Raw genomic sequence first — 23,490 nt, 5'->3', positions numbered from 1 at the left:
GTCCTGGCTAACTGGACATGGTTGCAGTGACGGAGGCACGCACAGTCGCAAACATCAACACGATTTGTCCAATGTCGCTCTATTGGAAAATAAAATATAATTTACTAATTTACATCCACAGCAGCGCTGTATATTATGTAACCTAGCTCTCCACATTCGCTGAATTACATGTTAGCAAGCTGGCTAAAGTTGGTTAGCACTGGAATTTCAACAGTAGCTTACACGGTGAGTGTCGTCAAGACCCACCTCATTCATAACGGCGGACCAATGAGGAGCGGGCGCTACGCATGATTGGCGTGTCAACTTTTTTGCAATTAAGTCCCGCCTCCATGAAGCGGGTGCTGCGTCGCGATTGGTGCATTTTTCCGGCAAAACCACATCCGCCTGCAAGAGGACGCTTATGAGCTGAAACCTGAATCCGCTTCGTTGTATTAATCAGGTGCGTTATTTATAATGACACAATAAAAAGGTGGACATTCACCTTACGTGAGGTTATTTTCACAAAGAGACATGAAACGCATAACTATATTCTTAAACAATTTATTATTAACAGATCCACAATCGCAAAGCTCAAGCTCCCAAATGACATGACAGTTTGGTTTCATCTGTTGACTTCACCTCTTGTAATAACAAGCTGTCAAAACTGTTTTCTATACAGTGCTCTAGCGACCTCTAGTGGATCCAACCTAAAAAACAACCCAAAAAAAGGAAAGGAAAAAACAAAAACAGTGCACCAGATTGTGAACCACTCCTCCATTGTGCCGAGTTTGGTCAAGGGCATGTCCATGTGTACAGATTTGTTATTGATGATATCTACATTCTAACCAAAAGGTGTGAGGGGGGACACAATCACATCAGTCTTTACAATTGCAGAATATGTCAGATTTATTCCTCGTCAGCCAAAGATGTTTTTACCTCATGTAATGCCCTCTCGTTACGGCCATCATGCAGCAGAACCAATACAAACAGTGAGATTATTCGCACATATGTTTGGAACAAATAAGTCCAGTTTTTTATTTTTGTGGTTTCTGTTAATGTAGCAGTGGCGCTCCAACCTGAACATTGATAAATAAAACACTGACAAAAATTTTATCTTTTCTCCTTTTTTCTGCAAGGACCATTTGTTATCCTCAAGACACTGAAGAAAGAATAACCAGATTTATCATCATTCCACACAATCAGATTTTCCTTGACCAAAGTCCTTATGCAATAGAATGTTTGTTTGTTTTCCTCTTTAAAAAAAATCCAACTCATCCTGGGAAGAACGTGTTGGGTGGCTGCAGCGTTCTCTCCCCGTCCAAGGCCCCTCAGGAATAACTTGATGTTTTGCTACCAACATCGTCCTCCTGCGATCCCATACTCTGAAAAACACAAAGTGCCACAGGTTGAGAACGCTTAACGCAACCAGACAACAACTCTGCTGCTTGTAACACCCTGAAAGTCGTAACTCTAGACATCTCCTCGTTTTGGTTGCATTATTGTATCATTTATTCTTACAATTGTTTTATATTGAATTCTTCCACATGAAAAGCAAGCTACGTACCACAGCATTCACAAGGAGAGATTTAGCTAAGATACCACAAAGCATAATATATGCATGCGTTTGTAAAAATAATAACAGAAAAAGAAGAAAACAAATTATATATATTTGATTGCCTCACCTTCTGCACAAATTGTGGGTTTACTGTGATTTCTTGATCCATAGACTTTAGTTTCTCATCCAGCTCTATACATTTCAACATCTAAAAAGGAGAAAAGAGGACACAGCTTCACTGTATAAGTAGTGAACTTATCTTCAGGGTTCATCCATAGCATTATGATCGGACCTCATGCAAAGCAAGACAACCCCGAGTTGGACGTACTCACCTCTTGGTCAATTTTGTGGAGCATTGCTGGGTTGTTGTATTTTTCGGGGTTATCGTGGAAGCAGACCATGCCGTCCTTTTGGTTAATGCTAGCGTAGATCTCACCATCTTCAATCTACACAGAAGCATAAGGAGGATTTCTAGTGTGGATCTAGAGTCAACCACTGTTAGGTAGAAAGTCTGATACAGATAAATAAATAAGTTCGATAAAGCAGATAAAATACTAACTAACATATTGTGTACAAGATATCCTGTTGCAAAATAATATGCATTTAAATATCATAATATATCACCATGTGTAATTTTATATATATATATATATATATATATATATATATATATATATATACACACACACACACACACACACTCAATGTGCAGAGAGAGAAACCTGTATCTGGATTTCCTGGACCAACTCACCATGTGCAAGACGTATTTCTCCGCTTCCAGTGGGCCGGACAGCTGCACTCGACTCGCCATGTCTTGCAAAGACAGTGTCAGAAAGGTCTGCAGGAGGCACGTGAAACAGCTCGATATTAATGTAAAATACCTGTGTAGATCATGCCACCATAGTAGTAGTAACATCTAACTAATCCTCAAACCAAATCAACAGCTGTTACACATCACAGTTCAAACCACACGAAGAAGCGAATATATGAGAAATGTTTCTTGCGAAAGCATTTGGCTCAAACTCGTGTCGACAGACAAAACAAAAACCCACAGAGGCACACGCCCACCTTTGTTAGCCTCTGAATGTTCTTCTTGTAGAGCGAGGAGAGGCACTGCTTGACCAGGCCCGTGTTGTTGTCTCTCGTGAAGGTCTCGCTGTGTTTGTTGACCACGCCGCGCAACTCGGCCGGGTTGTTGGTGGTGTAAATCTGGGCTAACTCGTGGTACGCGTTGCTCAGGGGCTACGAGCGAGAGAAACAAGAGGGAAAAAGGACAGAGAGAGAGAAAAACAACACAAATTACTTCAGGGCACAACAAACGATCAACTGCATGAGTAGACACTGTGTTCACATGGCAATTAACTCAATTATTAAGTCACTGAAGTCCCCTCATTGCCTTCAGAGCAGAGTAGAAATTGCAGACGTCGGGAAACTGTCTGGAAGCTTATATATTTTTAAAAAGAAAAGAAAAAAAGATGCTCACAGCTGAACTTCTCATCGCCATTGGCTGTTAATAGCTCGTCAAATTTCTGCAGTTATTTATTACAAATAAATGTTGAATAAATATTGTATTATAAATCGTAATACCACTACCTATACGTGAGAAGAAGTGTTTGCAGCTGGTTAACTTTGGACTCTGTAATAATAAATAACAATAATAAATTGCAACATAATCAACAGGTTCATTGATAATGAAAATAGCGACTGCTGCCCTGTAGACTGGTTTCATGAAACCTAGATGACCCACAGAGGGCTGTGCATGATGGCACAATCTTTTGGGATGTGACTTTTGTTTTTTTACTTTGAAAGCCACATGCATCGCATCCCTTTTTTATTACGTAAAACAAAGATTGCTTGAACGTGCAATTGGAACACTGTGTTTTTTTGAGAAGTGATTGATTCCTCTCTGGGCTCATTCTGGGCTGTTGAGCTGTACTGCATTATAAAGAGAGCCAAGTACGGGGCGGAAATATCATTTGATCTGGATCGAGATACCGATTGGATGATCGAATATCATCGGTGTAAATATCAACAAAGTAAAAATATGCCGTTTTGTAATTCCCATGGCAAACGCACCTCCTTCCTATAGAGCCCAATGACAAAATTGTCAAAATCTATTTTAGAATCATTTTGTGTGTCGATATAAATGTAATTGATTGTTGATTGCCAATTGATTGTTGATTGCAGACTTTGTGTTACAAGCACATATCATACAGTTGAATGAAGAATTGATATATAAAATCCTCACATCGTGATAAAACTTGTGATTTACACCTCTCAAGCTTACCCTTATTTTAAGTTTTGACTACCTTTGCATTCTAAATAAGCTATGACGAGCTTGCTTGCGTCAGATTAAACTCACGTTACTTAAATATCCGCATGTGTAAATGTCACCACCGTACCAAAAACAGCAATGCCTTAGCCCTCCCCATTCCACCCATGAGTTTTATCCTTACCTTGATGAACCTCCCCACTATCTGCGAGGTGTATTTGGGCAGTGGCTGCACTTTCCCGTGGAGAATGAGTGACACCAGGATGTATTTCTTATAGGCTTCCAACATGATGTGGCTCACTGCCATGGCTGGTGTGGTTATTGCCTTACAAGAGAACATGAGACGCACATAAATCATTTCAATATGTATACACACACACACACACACACACACACACACACACACACACACACACACACACACACACACACACACACACACACACACACACACACACACACACACACACACACACACACACACACTGAAAGTGACAATTTGACTGTGCAAACAGGAGCACATGAGACACATTCTGCATGTATATTAGTATTTCAGAAGTGCGAATACCTGTTCATAAAAATACAGTGCTCTTTCAAAGTTTTTGAGGCCCGTGTAGATCATGCCACCATAGTAGTAGTAACATAAAAAGTGCTTTGCGTCGTAAGCTCCGTTCTCCTTACAGATGTCCATCATGTCCAATTCCAAGAAGGGCAGGACGGGCTTGAAGCACTTCGCTAACAAGCACAGCTGCAAGGGAGACAGGGTATGTGAGTGAAGACGATGTAGGCGGTTACGAGATCAAAAAACATTTGGGGAGGACCGACTTGGTCACAAATGATACAGCTAAATGGATCAAGTTCAGTGGGCTGAATTCAAACGAGCATGTTAAACCAAGAAGCCATAGTGCTGGTGCTGCAGTGACTCACCTGACAAAAGTCTGCATGAACTGAGGTAAGTTGGTTTGTGTTCATCTGCATTTTGTCTATTGCCTGTTTTAGGACGACAACACCCCGCAATGGCTGTAGGAGAAGGAAAAAAAATGTGTTCAGTTAAGTTATTCATTCTGTGGCTTTCCTGAGACTGGTCTGGTCTGGTCTGATCCGGGCCTGTAGCCGCACTTTAAAATGCATTACAATATTTAGATCAAGACGGAAAGAGGAAAACATGCTGTTCCTGGATGCGGAGACTCCGCAGCGTGCAAGCAGTACGGCGACTCATTTGAGGAGTCTTGTCAGAAAGCAGTGACAAATGAGCTTAAAATCAGCAATTTTCTTTCCATCACCCATGGGGAAATTGCTTTCACCAAAAAGTGCATGCAACATTAAAAATAGTTTTACTCACAAGCTACAATGTCAAGAAACGTTATACACAGTTAATGGACATGTTGGCAAGGAGAAGTCACGATAACATCGTGGAAAGCTCAAAGACATTACAAAATACACCTAAGGCCAGCACTAACACTCTTATTCAAGTGTGAAGAAGTAGATGTGTTTTTTTCTTTATGTTGTCTCTGTTAGAAAACATAGACAACAGTGATATCATTCTACTGCTAAAGTGCTGAGGGCTGATGTAGGAGAAGTAGTCGTATCTGCGACACAAACACCGTCAATGAATACACGCTATTCTACACACTGGGTTCAACCGTGCATGTGGTCTTCGATGGAATCAAATAAATACGGCTCATGAATAAACACTGCAGCGATTCAAGAATGAAGACAAAGCGCGCAACCATAATGGCATTTTAAATTACATAATCTCTTAAGTAACCACTGAAGGAAAATATTTTTTTCTGGGGAGCATGTGGTGACTGAAGTAAAAATATGTATAATTCTGCTGATTCGTTTTAATAGAGCTGCAAAAAAATGTTTCAACCAGCATTGGGTTTTCACATTCAATACACTAAATCAGTTTTTTTTTTTTTAAACTAAATATTTCACTTAATTGTCAAACATCAACTATGACTGCTGATTAATTTGAGGTGTAGATAATGAATTTAATAATTCATATTAAATTAAGACTCTGCAATGGTAACTCGTTGGGCATTTTGCTCCCACCAAAGTCAGAATCAACAGTCTTACCTGTTTCCGCTCAACAAGGGCGTTTGTCAACTGGTGGCAGAGACCAGCAACTGTGAGAGAACAGACGGGAAGGAAGGGTCTCCAGTTATTGATTCAGTCTCTAGGTGGTTCGTTAACTTTTAAATTCATTTGTAGTTCCGTATCTGACATTAAGACAGCACAGACAATTACAATATACATTACAGATGCCACACCACTGTAACAATGCAGCTTGTACTTCAGTTTGATTGATACTCAAAGAACATGTTAGTGCCTCCCAGCAAACACTTGAAAAAGCCAGTATATGATTTACACCGTAGTAAAGTATGTGCATAACAGTGCACAATTTCGCAGAGTACATGCTCTCCACTGATTGGTGTAGAAATTAGTTTTTTTGTTCAACTAATAACTTGTAAAATGTAACAACCACCAGCGGCATACGGACATGCTTCCTAAACATCTACGAGTGAGAGGTTTGGCTAGTCTGGACTTACAAGTGTCTGTTGCATATCTAATGTGCTCCCCATTGCAAGTACTGATGAAGAGCTGGACTTGGGAGAAGAGCGTCTCAAAGTCAGGGATGTTTGGCATGGAGAACTTCACAAATCTTTAAGGACAGAGAAGGAGGTGAGTAACAACTTTACAGAGAACCAAGAAGGCCCCAACACAGGTTTGATGTTTGTGACGCAGAGGGGAACTCGTGACATTTAGTGTTTTGTTACAGTAAACTGTTAAGCAATGAGTAAAACTAAGCTTCAACGCAGCGCTGGCATTTCTTGAGTCACAAATATAATAACAATCACGTTTTTGTTACAATTTTAGTTCAGGCCTACATTATTGGTTGTACATGCGACAGGTAGCTTTTAACTGCATCGGGTCTACATCAAATGTGCAATGCTACCTGCTACAGACAGCCTATAATAATCAAAACATAATAGGACAAAGACAAAGTTAAAATGGCACCCTTTATTCAAGATCCAAATACTGGATAATGGATGTGTTGTTTTGACCAACTCGTCAATCATATATTTGACCTAAAAACTAGCAACAAAGTTGTGTTCACCATTAACTTCTCATTAACTAGCTTTCTTCAAGGCTCAATCCCCTCTCGTCTCAAAAAAATACAATATGACCTTCAACTGACACAACAATAACAGAATCTCTTGACCCAATTTAGAAGTGAATGGAGCAGAAACGAGCAGCGTCTTGAAGGCAGGAGAGTAGAGAAACACATGACTGGACTGAACTCAAAAGGGAGGCAAGAAAACACATTTGAATGAAAAATAAATTTAAAAAAACAGCAGCAAACAGTAAGGAAGAGTTCTTGAATGGTGTCAACCATTCTGGGAAGAACTCGGACAGAGCAGGCTACTTACAGCACAGCCAGCACGCCGAGGGAGTGCTCCTGGATGTCCAGGGCCCCGAGCACTGTGTCCAGGTGGGACAGATTTTTGGCCAGCAGCTCCCCACTCTTGTTGATCAACTCACACAGCTGAGTCATCTGGCCTGGAGGGGGTGAAGGGTCAGAACAAAATTAAATAACTTTGGACCCTGTTGCATGCCCTTTTTGATTATTAGAAGGACACACATATCTCACATCTAAGACAGTTGACTTTGCAATGCCAGATCCCCTTTAAATGTGAATATGTGTAGGCAAGGTCGGCTGTATATCTAATTAAAATAGGTTGCTATACTGAAATGTAATGTAATTAAAATGCACATTTCAAATGTTGTATCACATGTGACGGAAGACAAGAGTTGAATTTATTCAGAAAGATGGAACTGCACTGAAAACTAGAAACGGCATTGCAACATTCCCTACGATCAGTCATCGTGAATGACGTGGTTAACTTAATAAAATCCACAAAAGGAGAAGACAGCAATACTTTTTGCGGAGACATTTTCTTCATTGTTTTAGTCGTCAAATTAACGATAAAACCGCAATTGTCTATGCTACGACTGCCAGGGGGCTATGCTTCACAAATGTAGAAAACAAATTGACGCATTAAATGCTTAACAATCACCGTGCTGAGGCTTAGTATTTCAGTATAAATAGGCCGGTCAAGTGTCCTGTCAAGGCCTTGCGTGAGGTAATTAAAGTGGGATTGACAGATGACTTTCAGCCAATAGTATTCGCTAATTCCGATTGCCAGCCAATCGTGTCGGGGCTAGGGCGGGACTACCGGTAGGCAGTCCTGACAAATTATTTTCTAGATCAAAAACAAAAAGTATGATTTAGACATTTTCTTTGATGAACCATCAAGTTCGCGGCTATCCTAGGCATCCATTTGCTCTAACGCATCTTCTGGTGACACTTTACAGAACTCTCGCCGCCAGAGGAAGTCATTTTTTGCGGTGTGTTTACATGATAAAGCAAAAAGAGGGCTCTGACCAGTTTGGCAGGCTAGCTATCGGCAAGGCATTGGATAGCATATGCTAGCTAACTAGCGAACACTTCCCACTCGAATGAGTTTAGCAACCATACCTTGAGCGGAGAGCTGCCGCACATTGTTCACAAACTGCTCCAAGGCTGAAGCCATTATTTCTTGGGTCCAAAGTGGAGGTAATTTGCACTGTTTTTCATTCAAACGTCAGAAACAACTCCGTCCGGACTGAGACAGGGGGCCACACAGCCGCCACTGAAGTAAAGCTATCGCGAGATCATAAAAACTGCAACGAGACTGCAACGAGATTTAAGAACCGACCATCGGATTCTTAAAGCGACAGACACACGATTTGCTGAAAGTATTATAGTACTGTATCGCATTTTTTATATTATTACTGTTTTTCTTTGAAGGATATTGCAAACTATTATTATTATTGTCTTATGTGCGACTTAAGACACTGTAGTTGCCTAATTCTGACTACAGTTCTCCCTTTAGGGAAAAGGAAAATACAGGAACTGACGTACAATTTACCGTGTTATTAACAAAGATGTTATAAGCTGTAAGAGCTCCTGCCGAACAGACTGTAAAGCTTCCACTGATCAGACTGGAAATACAAGATTGTTGTACTTAAAATAAAACTATTGTACGTTATCTTGTGTGTGACTATACATTCTAGTTTTGGACATGCATCCATTCTCTAAATGTCTTATCATGTTCATGTTATACCCATCCTTGCTCTTTGGAGTATTAGGTAACAATGTCGAATACCAAGACAGTCCTCAGTTTTGAAGTTTCTTTATCTTATATGTAATTGTCGAGAAAATGAAATACATTAAAGAGAGACGTCCTGACAGCTAATTTAAATTAAGTAAATACAAACCATTAACAGCACACTCATTCATTGGTGGCTTAAGACGGTTACTATTTATTCAGCCTTTCAATTATTAGGTTCTTCACTTTCATAAAGTTAACATGAATTATGTTATCTTTGGTGATACTTACTGCATGCTTAATATTTTTCTTTTTCGTTGCTGTACCTCCATATTTTCCATTAGCTTAGTGTTACTGTAATTTAGTGAAGAGCCATTTGTGGCAAATGTCTGAAACCGATTTACAATATCTGAGGGAGAGCAAAAGAAAGAAAGAAAGAAAAAAGAGGAAAAAAAGCACAGCTCAAATATATAAAATCAAACATTTACTTAGGCAAATTTTCAAACATTTTATGTTCAGTGTATCGATCCGCAACAGTATCACTGTAGACTTTTTAGAATAGTCAATTATTTGTGACATACAGGCAGAAATAATAACAATAATCACAATATTAATAATAGCGGTGGTAAAACGTTTTCTTTCTTCTTAATTTTTCCTAAATTTGCAATATTGTGTAAAGGCAAATTGTGCCATACATGGCTTTATTACAAAAAAAACGGAGTGAGCCATCGTCTTCGTGTAAAATATCTTTGCAGCAAAGCAAGCTTGTTGTACAGTTTGTTCTCGCTGCTGAGCTTTTCCTTCCGTGGTGCCGCAGCTTCAGTCGTGCGTTGCTCGTTTATTGCTCAAGTAGCACCAATAGCCAGATGTTACAGATGCTGTGCGTTTGAACAAAACAAACAGAGAGGCGTTGAGTCGCCCGGGAAGTTAAAACACACTGACACACGATGCAAGCAGCTCCCGTTACACCGCGTCGGAAGGCATGTCACGTCTGACCTGGCCGCTGCTGCGCGGCTAGCCTGTCAGCTAAAGTTAGCGGCCGACCGTTAGCGCAACTGCGGCTGACTGCATACATAAAGTTGAGCTGACAGTACAAGACAATCACGAAAAGACAAATAACAACACAGCCACGTGCTGCAAACGACAAGGTTTAACCGCCTCAGCATTTCGAAAACTTTCGACTCCCATGCTGGACTTCTCTCCGCTGTTTCCGTCGTCGTTCGGAGGAGGAGAGGGCCAACGTGACGTCAGTGACGGCAACAGCCGCTCGAGTCGAGAGTCAACGCACCATGGTGTCACTGTTCGGCACTGCGCGCCTACTCGGAAGGGGAAAGACTTCGCTTCGTGACCTTTTGAAGCGGATTTGCGCCAACATGTCGTCCTCCGCTGCCTCGGGTAAGCGGCTGCGGGTTCTGGTAGACATGGATGGGGTGCTGGCGGACTTCGAGGGGGGGTTCCTGAAGAAGTACCGGGCCCGGTACCCAGACGAGCCCCACATCGCCCTGAACGACAGGAGAGGGTTTTGGGTGTCCTCGCAGTACGGGCAGCTGAGGAGTGACCTGTGTGTAAGTGACACATACTGTGTGTGTGTGTGTGTGTGTGTGTGTGTGTGTGTGTGTGCGCGCGTGCGTGCGCGTGCGTGCGCGTGTTTGCATATTGTACGTGTCTAATTTTGTACCGTTATGGTTAATGGAATCCACAGTTTGCAGTGCTACACAGAGCCAGAGGCCCCGGGCTGAGTCCCCTTTAAAATAGTCACATTTTATCAAAATGACATTAATATATCAGATATACAGACGGATAGAATGCCTAGCAGGATGTCACTTTGATATGTCACCCCCCCCCCCCCCCCCCCACACACACACACACACACACACACACACACACACACACACACACACACACACACACACACACACAAATGCTCCATGTATGGATTTGCACAGTTCAACCACTATTTTATATTTTGTTTATGAATTTAATTTCCTATCTAAGCCGACAGATAGCCTCATACTATCTTATCCCATAGACAAAAATTAGCTACATATTGAACCATTACAAAAATCAGTAAAAAAACAACGTTAAAAGCTACCTAGGCCATGTATAATTTCATGATATATATCGTCGTCAACCACGGCCGGTGTACAAGGTCTATGTTGAACTTGAGCACACACGAAGCAACGGACCACAAAGATGTTGTTTTTCTCCCTTCCTGCTTCGTCTTTATTAAAACATCCTCCAAAGTACATGTACACTCACGTGGACACGCGCTTACATGTGCCTTATCAATGTGCACTGATACTAAGCTGTGTGCTGTTTTTCTTCTTTTTTTTACCCCAGGAGAAAGCCATCAGTATATGGGAGTCCAAGAACTTCTTTGTGGAGCTCGAGCCGCTGCCAGGAGGAGTTGAGGCGGTCAAGGAGATGGCCAAGATCGCCGAGTAGGTTTTTGAAGATGCAGGTTCATTCACATAATATATCCACTGGTTTAGCAACATGCGATGTAGACATGGTGAGATGAGGAGCAGAAAACACTGAGATCTTTTTGGGGTTGAGCCACGAGAGGAGTTTGTGGTGTAAAGAAGAAGAAGAAGGATTTGAATACGGTGTTTTAGCAACGTGGTGTGTATCTGGAGAGAAACTGGGAAGGAAAAACCACAAACGAGGTTAAGGAGGAATATTGCAATGAATAACAGGCCGCTGCTTTGGATACAGTTCGGATCTCTGTACACAACGACAATACACAACCCTTTTTAAATCAATATCTTTTTTTATACAATTATTGATAACTTCAGTAAGTAGTGGTGTAATAAACAAGATTGTGTGTCGCAATTGGGATATAATTTGCCATATTGGAGGGAATGGTCATTTTTGCATCAGCACTCTCATTTTCATTGGAAAACATTCAAATTATATTTGCTGTAACGGCTTTATAAGTACGGAGAAGGGGATGTGGAGGCCAGGACGTCTCTTCAGCACAACTATATTCCTTAATTTTTTTTTTTACACATTTTACGCCTTCAACAAACTGATCTGGGGTAAATATTGCGCTTTTTGTTGTTCTTGCAATTTGCAATAAGGTTGTGCGGCCCCATGCTACTTATTCCCCAACTGTGATATTGAGAAACATTGAGAAACATTGGCTCCTCGTCTGGAGCGGTGGTGGCTTCGTCGATTCATTCAAGTCGATGCGGAGGAGGCAGTGTTTTGCCCGATTCCGGTGGCATTCTCAGAAGCACACAACACAGTGGAACAATGTCTAAAAATAGCCGCCATAGTTATGAAACCATATATTTACGTTTCCCCTCCTGGTGGAAAAGAATGTCCTTCTGCAACCACCAGGGCCTGAAAATGAGTCTGTTTTCTTATCAGGGAATATCTGCCATATAGTGTGATCTCATACTTCTCACTTTTGTTTTTCACCTCTTTGTTTTTCCTTCCAGGGAAAACGGTCCACTGCCCGCCTCCAAAATAGCAATTACTTCCACCTGTCCGTCAGATATAAGCATCTGTAAAAACGTTAGTATGTTTTTCCCTTTTCTTTCTGCAGCACGGATGTCTTTATTTGCACCAGCCCCATAAAACATTACGAACACTGCCCGTATGAGAAGGTAGGTCCTCTACACATCCACATGTAGTCGGTTCCCTTTGGAGATCACTTCTGTTTCCTCTATCTAATTAGATATCATTTGCTGTGTGTGTGTGTGTGTGTGTGTGTGTGTGTGTGTGTGTGTGTGTGTGTGTGTGTGTGTGTGTGTGTGTGTGTCCAGTATGCCTGGGTAGAGAAGCATTTGGGTCATGACTTTCTGGAGCAGGTCATCCTGACCAGAGACAAGACGGTGATCACCGGAGACATCCTCATAGACGACAAGCCTGACATTCTAGGTGAGGACTGCAGCAAAAAAGGGGGCCTGACAGTTTGAATTATCATATGAACATTCTGTGTCGTATTAATGTTATCCCACCTGACATTGGTGACAATGCAACATTTGCTAAGCTCCGCCCCTCTGGCAAGGTGACACTGGCCATGGTTACGCTCATCTTCTGTCCCCCGATCGTGCCAGGACGCTTTAGCTGTCAAGTCTGCGTGCTCCGAGATCGGATTCTCGCTCGGACCACGCACAAAGCTGACTTTGCTCGCCTTTGAGTTTGGACATGGACTAAGGCTGCAACTAACGATTATTTTAATAATCGATTAATCGGTTGATTATTTTTTTGATTAATCGATGAATCGGATAAAAAAAAATAAAAAAAGCATTCATTTCCAACCCTTTATTCAAAAACAGAACTGACAGTGCAAAACATCTTCAGAAAGCACAAACAGGTTGCTCCTTGAACATCCCTGACCTGTTAATTAATAAAATAAAAATGGAATAACACTAAAAACATACACATGTATGCTTTACATCTGCCAAATGTGAGTCCTTTTTACTGTAATTGATCTCCTTGGAGCAGAGGCTGCATTTAGCATGCCCTGCTTTATCAATATGTATGAAACACTGGGACAGTGGGAAGCTGTACTGCTCCTCTCACGTCTGTTTGGACCTCCACCTGCCTTAAACTCTTTCATTCACATCATCTGATCAATATCTGGGTCTCTTATGACCACGACATCACGTTGTTGGCTATTCTACTATGCGTAAAAAAAAAAAAAACCTGCAGCCAGATCCGCCGGTGTGCCGGTTTAACGTTAACGAGTGACAGCGTGAACTGAACCAGACCGGGGGGTTACGGCATGTTTCATAACGTTAAGTTTTTTTACAAGCAAGACTGAACTGTAACGGAACATAACGGAACTTTAACGCCAACACTACCCAAACACGTTAGCTAACGTGATAGCAAGCTGACTAGCTTCCATTAAAAACAAGTTTGAGGGAAATGAAGACGCTAGAGAAATCTTAACTCTGATTGGCCAAGACTCGTCAAAGATGTTCTATTTTTGCGAAGATCACTATCTAAACTTTTCTCAGTGTCTCACTCCAATCTCAGACACGCTGGCAGGCCAGTCGCTCTGCTCCGCTCTTCTTTTTTTCCTTCGCGATTTATTGACTGGCGTAATGATCGCGCGACACAACGAATCAATAATGAAATTTGTTGCCAACACTTTTGATAATCGATTTTATCGATTCGTTGTTGCAGCCCTAACATGAACACAATGTATGCACGATCCGGACGCTTTATTTGACGCAGGGGGGACTTTTATTTTGAAAGAACTTCTAGGAAATTAAACGTGTTTCCCCAACATTTTCTCCCCAGCCTGATTTCTGATGTTATTCTGATGTGACTGATTTTGACCACAAAATATATCCGATCAGGCCGGTCGCACTCGAGCGTCAAAGCGTGAACACACATATGTGGACACGGCTGACTCTGGCTCATCCGGCCACAAAAGTTGCAAAAAAGACAAATGAAAAGACAAGTGTAACCACGGCGGATAACAGTTCAGAATTCCTGGTTATTATTAATGTTATTATTAAACAATGGATCCTTAAGCAGCTCCCCTGGACCTGCTGGGGTTGCATAAAAGCAGTGCGCCCCCCACGCAGTGAAACACGCAACGGTTGTCGGTCATGTAACGTTTGTGCCGGTCGTGTCCCCCTTTGCTCAGGCGTGGATCCCAAACCGACGTGGGAGCACGTCCTGTTCACCGCCTGCCACAACAAGCACCTTTCCGTCGGGCTCTCCCAGAGACGGCTCCTGTCTTGGGCGGACGACTGGAGGGCCCTCCTGGACAGCAAAAGGCAGTGAAGGAACCCGCCCCTTCCCGGTCAGTGGGAGATCATCACCTTGAACGCTGACTTGCAGAGGCAACGCCAGAATTCACTTCTGAAAAAGGAGAAGGGGGGGGCGAATGATCAGCCAAATTAACAATAACTTACATGTTGGACGTTTTGCACACTTGTTGCATTCTGTTTGGGAGAGGGAATTCACGTGTTTGACCACAAGGGGGCACCCCGAGACTGAGTGTGAAGTGAGCCACCAATCCGCCAATTTCACTGAAGAAAACTGAGACAACAAAATATTGAAGTCAAAACGAAAATGTGTTAAGACTAACCGCAGATTAGAGCTGCCCTGTCTCTGCACACTGTATCTTTTGACTGGACATTTAGCTTTGAAATCTGGGTTTTGGGCAGTACACAAACATGCTGTAAGAAAGTCTCCTGCACTTGCAAACACTCGAATGTTATGTTATTTTGGGAGAGTGCGGCAACGCACCATGGCTCACCGAGCAGCCCTGTCATATGCAAATATATACATGGACAAAGAGGAACGAATATGGTGCTTCTATTTTTTTCTTTTCACATGACCTGTGCATCTTAACTGATACTGAAAAATAAAATTGCGCACATACATATGCATATTGCCAAATAAATATTGTTTGGATACATTCACTGTAGAAATGTGTGCTGAATATGTTTAAAATCTTAAAAGGAGGAAAATATATTTTGTTGGGTGTTGAGTAAGATTTTATAAAAAAAGAAAAAGACTGATGTTAGAATGAACCAAAACTTAAAAAAAGGGGGTGATTTATATTGTTACATCTTGTTTTTATGTGCTCTACTACACAGACAGTCAAATTATTTTGAACAAACCATATTGTATTCATTAGTAGTAGTTTTGCAACTTGCCTGTTGTAAATACACTGAAGTAACAAAGTAATAGTACCTCAAAATAATTCAGAGCCAATACACAACACTATCATCTGTTAAGGCCTAATCATTATTATTATATTTCCTTTGTGTTGCTTGTTTACATAAGCACACTGCATCAGATTTAAAACCAAGTTATTAAAAACTATTTATTTATTTATTAATAATGACCGAAAAGAACATATACATTGAATCCACATTGGTCTGTTGTCCTCCGAGAACGTATTCTGTGTGAATGATTTGGATAGTGCACTTTCACTCAGTTGGCAGTTGCATTGTCCTGCTTCATGGTTCATCAAGTTAAGACACACTGCGAGTCCGTTTGAATCCACTTTGGCTATTTCTGGCGGGTCCGTTACGAGTTTTCCTGTTGCTGCTAATGTGATTTTTGGGAACAGAGTGGTGGATGCTGGGCATGTGTTATGGCTGATGTACTTAGTGCCGAAGTGTCATTGTGCCTCGTCTAAAAACCTCATGGGTGGTGTGTGTTTCATTCCATCTCGTTTAAAAAAAGAATAACCGGATGACCCATGTCCTTTTAGTTGTCTTTTAGGTGTGCTATTCAGGTTGCATCTGTTTCTCCTTGTTTGCGCTAGCGATGACTGGCTGCTTTGGCTGGCTTCTTTGGCGGTGTTTGCTCAAACGCTCAATGACGTGATTAAATCATTAATTTGGAATAACACTTGGAACTGGCTACTAGAATATGTTTATTTTTTATTTTTAACAGGAATTGTGAAGGGGGCCAGAAACGTGGTTGACTTGGCAGCCGGTTGCGTCGTCACTCGTGGTGTGAACGTTGAATTAGAACCCACGTCGTCAATAAGTCACATGACAACTCACATTTAGCTTTGGGCAGAAGTTTGGAAAGCTCAAACCTCCTGGGTAGACATCCCTGCCAGGATGAAACAGTTTAACGAAACACGATGAACTATGTTTTTGTGCGCTTTTAAAAATGTATTTTGGTAATTTCCTCTCCGCTGATCATATCAGTTAAGGCACACAGAAAACAGCAGCTGACTATGAAGATTAGTCGAGAGTCTCGACTCTAAATGGGTTTGACCTCAGTCCATTTTGTTTTATAAGGATGGAGACACCCACAATAAACTGTTGGCTATCAAACGTCAACGTCGGCCTCCTTGTGCCCATGACTTCTTGCATTTTGGTGCTGAATATTTGTGCCGATATCTATCCAACACTGCAGAATGCTACCAAGGGCCAACCTAGGAGTGTGAGGAGTTCTCAGTTCCCACTGGGCTGTGGGAGGAACCAGAGGTCCCGGAGGAAACCCGGACAAGAAATTTGCCCCCACCCCCAGTATTACATGCATCATCGTAGCTCGCTCATCAGTGTTCTCTCCTCGGCATAAAACCCTCTACCTGTCCCCTTGTTTGGGACCTGGAGCACTTTCACAGGATGCATCCCAAGTCTCTAAATTGTCATTTCCTCGCTCCTCGATTGAACCGGAAGTGGTTCTGCGTCGCCATCTTGACGGCTGTCCCAAAGCTCTAAGGCTGCAGTCGAATAGTCCTTTTTGCTTAGGAACCTTGCGAACTGAGTGAAATGACCCAGAAGTACCTAAGTGGCCGCCATGATAAGTGCCGGTCGAATTCTCTAATTGCAAAGGAAAGGAGCTTCAATGCTTCCTAACTCAGCTCCTTTGTCATAGGAACTACTGGATCTCCTTTACGAGAGGAAAGGAGATAATGCCGACCCACAATTCCTTGCAACGGCAACATTTAAAGTGACGTATCATTCGGCCGTTCACGAGGACAAACGATCATGACCGAGAAACATAGATCATGTAAATATTCATTAGCATAACTTGGAAATAACCTACTTTCAATAATCTGTTAAACCGCCTGGCAAACTATGAACGTTACATTGCTGTTGCTGAAAAATGCTGTAAAGTGATCAAACTGCTGTATATTTGTATTTTATGCAGGTTTGTTTATATGCAGGTTTATATGCAGATTATAATCTGATCACAGAAATATGCAGACAACAGTTTATGAAACATCACACAACTCAGTTTAACCTAGAAGTGTTGACTTGATATGTTTTATTGTAATGTGACAAAATAGTTGATTCCAAATATGATAATCAGAAAGACTGAAGAGCTTGTCCTGTTTAACACTTTTATTAAAGCTTCTGTTCTGCCGCAGTCATCAGAAACCGACGTCGCTTCACGTGACGCTTCAGAGGAAAGGACGTCTCATGTCTGTTAAAACATATTTCCTCGCGTCTTCTCTCCTCGCATGGTCTCTCCATGCATCCCTGGTGGGAGGGTCTAAGATGCAAGGAAAGGACGCAAGTGAGGGAAACAGGGATGCAATTTAGAGACTTGGGATGCACCTAAAGTCAGCCCTTTGCTTCCTCTGCATACCTCCGGCCACCACTAACAGGTCAACGTAGGTCGGCTGTGTCTCACGAGCGCCTGAAGCTTCTGATCGGCTCCATGTGACCACCCAACCGGTAGTCATGTTGTTGTTACAATGAAGCTCTGTGATGGCGACACAGCAGTCAACCATTGCACCAGCACTGCAGGTGTCAGTTGTATGTCAGACTTTTTATTTTTATTTTTTACAATGAATGTCTTATGCTTGTGGTCATTTAGAAGAAGCCATAATCAAGATATGTCCCTAATCAAGTCTTTAGTGCCTCACTATAACCGTTTGGTTATTATTTTCCATAACCCTGCTCTTTCCCTGACGTCAACTTTAGAATAGACTCCATGTGCAGACATAGAAGAAGGAAGCAAGAACTTTGTGTTGGCATTGGCCATAAATGAAGGAAGCATTTAACCAGAGGCGGGCCGTCAGGGCCTGCAAAGCCTTCTCTGCTGGCCTAAACAGAATCACAAAGTTATAGCTATTTTATAATAAAAAAAAAAAAAGTTGTTTTTTCTACCTGCGTAGGTAAAAAACCCACTCTTTTTTTTAGCTTTTAAAAGCATTTGTACTCTGACACGTTAGTGCGTGATACATGTGTGTCATAACAAAACGAGTATGTGCCTCCTCTGCAGTCCCCACACCAGAAATATACCATGCCTCATATGTAACTTGACGGTCATTACCAATACAGTGGCCTTTAAAAGCAACAAAACACCCCCAAAATATGGCAAACAATGAGGGAATTGGCCAGGCTTTTCTTTTTGTATTGGAACATTTCCAAGTGGTACAGTAAATTTGATTGTAACTATAAGAACAGGCATGCTCATGTACTGACATTACCTCACACACTGTAAAATCATAGAGCTTAAATAAAATGCTATACCTACCTACTGTGTACGGTCACGTGTTTCTTTGTGTTTGTATACAAATTAAAAGGTTTTCAGTCATCAACCGGACACACACACACTGACTCACTTCCACCCATAACACCAGCTCAGTAAAAAACAATGATTTGTGTTTGCTCTCTCGCTCTCTGCCTCTACAGTTAGACCCGCCTCCAGCCATATTTCTTCTGTAACCGATGTGTCGTTTTACCTGGAGGCAAAACAATGTGGAACCCTGGTCGATTAGAAACTCCCGAGGACCCTTATTTCTTTCAGAGTTGCAGAAATTCTGTCTGACACTATAACACTGGGCGATGTTGTGTTTGCCAACACTTGACCGACTTCAGTTCTAAAAAGTTCCCAGTGGAAATATTCTGCGCAGATATCCAACATTCTTAAATTTGGTTTCATTTGTATCATTGAGAGGCCACTGACAATGTATAAGAGCACCATGCAACTCAAAAACTTGCAACCAGACCAATTGAATTATTTAGCAGCTCTTTTATACTGAAGGATATTGTTTTTGACTTAAAATGGAGACAAAATATAGAAAATGCAATTTAATCAAATAAGGAATTTGTAAGTATGAGTAATTAACATGCAGAAAAATTGAAGTTGCAGCTTTTAAGCAGCATTGAAACTCTGGCTACTTGGGCGCAGCAGAAACCCAAAAAACATTATTCAACTTTTTATCTCGCTTTTAAAAATCTCCAGGGGATTATGTATTCAGTTGTGTGTGTGTGTGTGTGTGTGTGTGTGTGTGTGTGTGTGTGTGTGTGTGTGTGTGTGTGTGTGTGTGTGTGTGTGTGTGTGTGTGTTATAAGATCTGTAGGCAGCCTTGGAATGAAGGGCACAACCTTCTGTGGAATACACTGTATCCTGCAAAGGGTTGCCCTTATTGGGCAAATGCGTCAGAGTCCGGAGAGAATCCCAACAGAGCAACATAACTGAGACTGAGGAAGAATTTCTCACTAACATAAAGGCATAGCGCTATTGCACTTGTATTGAACATACTAAGGAAATAGTCTCCAGAGGACAGTTTGTATTGTTTGTCCAGTGCAGAAATAATGTACAAGATGTCCTCGCTATGACGCAGGGGGCAAGGAGTCAGCGCGATGTTTAGATTAGACTTAAGGTTACGGTTAACCACGTCCTGCTGATGTTGAAGGTTAATAATTAGGGACGGGCATATTCCATGGAAGCGTCCTTGGTTGTGTTCAGTGGAACATGTACCAATGTGAATGTTTGTGCATGTGCCAATGATTTATTTCTATAAAGTACATCCCAGTGGGTAGAATAGTACAAACGGATGACCGGAAAAAACAGTGTTGCTAAGTTGTTTGTGTTCCTTCCGTCAGAGGCCCTGACTTCCTCCCACTGTATCTCACACTCCGTTATCACCTCTGTCTGTTTGGATTTGCTCTCTCTCTTCCGTTTGTCTAATTGCGTTACAACGGAGAAGGAGAGCGACACACTTGTTTCACAGAATCTTGTTTCATTGTTTGATCCACTATAATGCTGAATGTGGGCAGTGCTAAGTGGGGTGACATTGCCGGTCAAAGCTCACCAGAGTTGGAAAAGCGGATTTGCTTTGCCAGAATGGAAGGGAATGTTTTATTCCCCCTGTTCACTGGCATATATTTTAAAAAGTCAACGGGAGGTGAATCCTCGCTGTAATCTTACAGTGACGGTTCACAGTGAGTTTCAGCTCATTGTTTGGATCCACTCTGTACACTCAAATGTTTTGCTGCCAGAGCAGATAGCTTCTTTTTTTCTTTTGCGTAAAAGCTAAAAAAAGTGGGAAAAGTGTTGCGTTTACAGCTCGTTGCTGCCGCCCCCGTGTGGGGAAGAAAACGGGCCAAACAACGCAAGGGTCACGTGACGAGAACATGACCCTGCGTGTTTGTGCATGAAGGCTCCTCTCGTGTTCCTGCATGAGATATATCCCAGAAGCTGGTGTGTGATATCTGAGTCAGTAGTTATCATGTTGTTGCCAGTGCCAAAGGGAGTGATTCATCCACAGGCTGGTTCATTGTCATGTGTTTGTCTGCATCAGTCACCCATCCATCCGTCTGTCTGTGGCTGTGGGAACAGGGCTCTGTGTTTTGCTGAGCTAGTGTTATGGGTGGAAGTCAAACACTAAACGTAATTACTGAGAAAAACACGCCCGCCCTCGACGACAGTAACACTGATAACACTTATGGTATCTGGTGTTGTCTCTCAGACTGTATCAACAATTTTTTTTTTTTTCCCCTGTTTTTAATTGACTGACTCCGCTTTAGCAGTAAAACAATTCTGGTTATTTCTGTTCTAAACCATAATTTATTCAGTGTAGTCCCCCCTGTACAAACATGTGTTTATTTTTTTAATTTACCAAGCGTATGAAAAGTGTGCAGGGTGATTGTCGAGCAGGGAGAGGGTGAGATCTGGGGGTTGAGTGTTGGAAATGTCATCAGGAAGACAGCTGGTGCATCGGTTCCCTCCATAATGTGGGTTATGTGTAGGCATGCCGTTTTGTGTAGCCTGTGGAAATATACCAGGCCACTCAGTCTAGAGGGGGTTATTGGGGGTCGCTGGGGTCACATTAGGGAGCTCTGCATGAGAATAAGAATGCACCAAATATCTATCCTCAGCAGCCTGTCTATGTTTTTCAATTCTCAAACTTAACACTTGCGCATGTTGAACCATTGAAACAGGTATGATAATGGCTGTTGGCTCCTGTCCAAGCTTCTCAACCTGGTGTCCCTCCCAGGGCTGTGCTTGGAGCTAAAGAAAAAAGCTCACATACACAAAGCCATTCGATCCATTCTTAATATGAGAGTATTGACTATTGGCAGTTTGGGTTTTTATCCCGAATAGCACAGCCTCCTGTAATCTGGCTGGTTGTTTTTGTAGTTTGTTTTTTCTAGAGCTGAAATGTTGGCAAGCGCTGAATAAAGCAGATATAGGTGAGGTAACATACAATGGAAAGGTGGTCGAGCAAGAAGAAAAATATCAGAAAGGGGGGGTTTTCTTTTAATGAAACAAATGTGAAAGAACACGATGTGTCTTTTCCTTGTCTCTGTTGGTCTGTGCTGGTTCACAGGGGAGGCAACGAGTTTGCAGTATTTCTGTGAAAAGCTGGCATTAAGAAACCATGAATGCATTTCTTACAAAGGATGGGACTTCATTTTCTTTTCAGAGAAAGAAAATGAGATTGGCACTGATATCTGGGCAGAACAAATGTTGATTAAGTGCAGAATTGAATCCGAAGCACTTCATTTCAGGACCTTTCACTCTCTTCACAAAAGAAAAGTAACGCTGCCGTATACTTACATCATATATTCACATATCATTTCCAATAAGTCTGTTTCATGGAAATAGTAGATTCTGTTTCGAAGCGAGAGAGAGGTTGAGTTCAACACCATGTTTTATGTTTTAACAGAAGAAGCACTCACTGCATATCAGCAGGCCTTGTGTGTTGCGTACGGTCGATCATGGGTAGAACACCACGGCTTGCACCTGTTTGTTTATGCCTGCCTTCATGCACTGTGTGTGTGTGTGTGTGTGTGTGTGTGTGTGTGTGTGTGTGTGTGTGTGTGTGTGTGTGTGTGTGTGTGTGGGGGAAATAGAAAGGATAAGTGGGTAAATTTCCACAGCGGTGGGCAGCCGCACCCCGTTGCCACCTATCAACACCCGGGAAGAGATATAGCTGTTGAGGTACCATCTCTTTATGGACCTGCTTCATTTACGGGGACAAGACCAAGCTGGAAAATGTTCACATTAGGCTGCTCATGCCACACACTCACACACACACACACACACACACACACACACACACCTACATGCACATAAACACACAGACATTTCATCCCATCCTATTGTTAATTAGGTTTTAGTATGCAATGGTCCTCTGTGTGGCAATATGTTGTTAACCTTATTAAACCTGACACATAACCACCAAACACGGGCTCACCAGCTACCAGCACAATGCAATATCAAATGCATGTGGAAAGATATGAGCTTTTAAAAAAAGCACCCTTGAGAAAGAAAAAAAGAAAAATACTTGTTGGCCTCCTGGTCGTGATGAGGAGCAGGAGATGGGAGAATATCCGCACGACAGCGATAGGATTCTGAAGTTGTTGTGGTCAACGTGCCGGCAAACAGTTGCTTACTTAGAAAAGAAAAAAAAAAGAAACATGCACTTTATTAATCCCCTTGGGGAAATTCTTCTCTGCATTTGACTCATCCCTGGATGGGGGGCAGCGGGTGGCCCTTTGGGGCGCCTGGGGGGCAGTTGGGGGTTGGGTGTCTTGCTCAGGGACACTTCGACATTTGAGGGGACTGGGGATCGAGCCGGCTATCTTGTGGCTGCGGGACAACCACTCATCCCCCTGTGCTACAGCCGCCCCCCATCCAAGATGAGCATTTATTCAAGATGCGCATTAATTCAATATTTGAATTTCATCGTTAACTTTGACGAGTGTTAGTTGTGCGCTGGGCAGGTAGAACACAGTGGGTTGAAAACGAATGAAAACAAGTCACCGATGAGAGCAGTAAATAAGTCAAAACTAAACAATAAGCTAAAACCTATATGTGGAATCGAAGTCAATGTAGCAAACATA

General features: G+C 42.1%; 2 protein-coding genes across 2 annotated transcripts; one reads left to right on the top strand and one right to left on the bottom strand.

Annotated features, from left to right (window-relative positions):
• Nucleotides 1–524: 524 nt before the first annotated feature.
• Nucleotides 525–8,492, bottom strand: cops3 (COP9 signalosome subunit 3). Its single transcript, XM_079233600.1, has 12 exons — nucleotides 8,350–8,492; nucleotides 7,241–7,370; nucleotides 6,359–6,471; nucleotides 5,886–5,935; nucleotides 4,734–4,826; nucleotides 4,375–4,554; nucleotides 3,991–4,131; nucleotides 2,603–2,776; nucleotides 2,286–2,372; nucleotides 1,867–1,980; nucleotides 1,662–1,742; nucleotides 525–1,361 (listed from the first exon to the last, which is right to left on the bottom strand). Exons 1-12 carry the CDS (start codon nucleotides 8,402–8,404, stop codon nucleotides 1,308–1,310), a joined length of 1,272 nt encoding a protein of 423 aa, XP_079089726.1. The 5' UTR covers nucleotides 8,405–8,492; the 3' UTR covers nucleotides 525–1,307.
• Nucleotides 8,493–9,494: 1,002 nt separating this feature from the next.
• Nucleotides 9,495–15,354, top strand: nt5m (5',3'-nucleotidase, mitochondrial). Its single transcript, XM_079237697.1, has 5 exons — nucleotides 9,495–10,527; nucleotides 11,303–11,403; nucleotides 12,513–12,573; nucleotides 12,733–12,847; nucleotides 14,571–15,354. Exons 1-5 carry the CDS (start codon nucleotides 10,252–10,254, stop codon nucleotides 14,708–14,710), a joined length of 693 nt encoding a protein of 230 aa, XP_079093823.1. The 5' UTR covers nucleotides 9,495–10,251; the 3' UTR covers nucleotides 14,711–15,354.
• Nucleotides 15,355–23,490: the final 8,136 nt, after the last annotated feature.

Source organism: Taurulus bubalis (genome assembly GCF_910589615.1).
Source record: "Taurulus bubalis genome assembly, chromosome: 2".
In the NCBI taxonomy this organism is placed as follows: domain Eukaryota; kingdom Metazoa; phylum Chordata; class Actinopteri; order Perciformes; family Cottidae; genus Taurulus; species Taurulus bubalis.
This window is presented reverse-complemented; position numbering and strand designations above follow the sequence as displayed.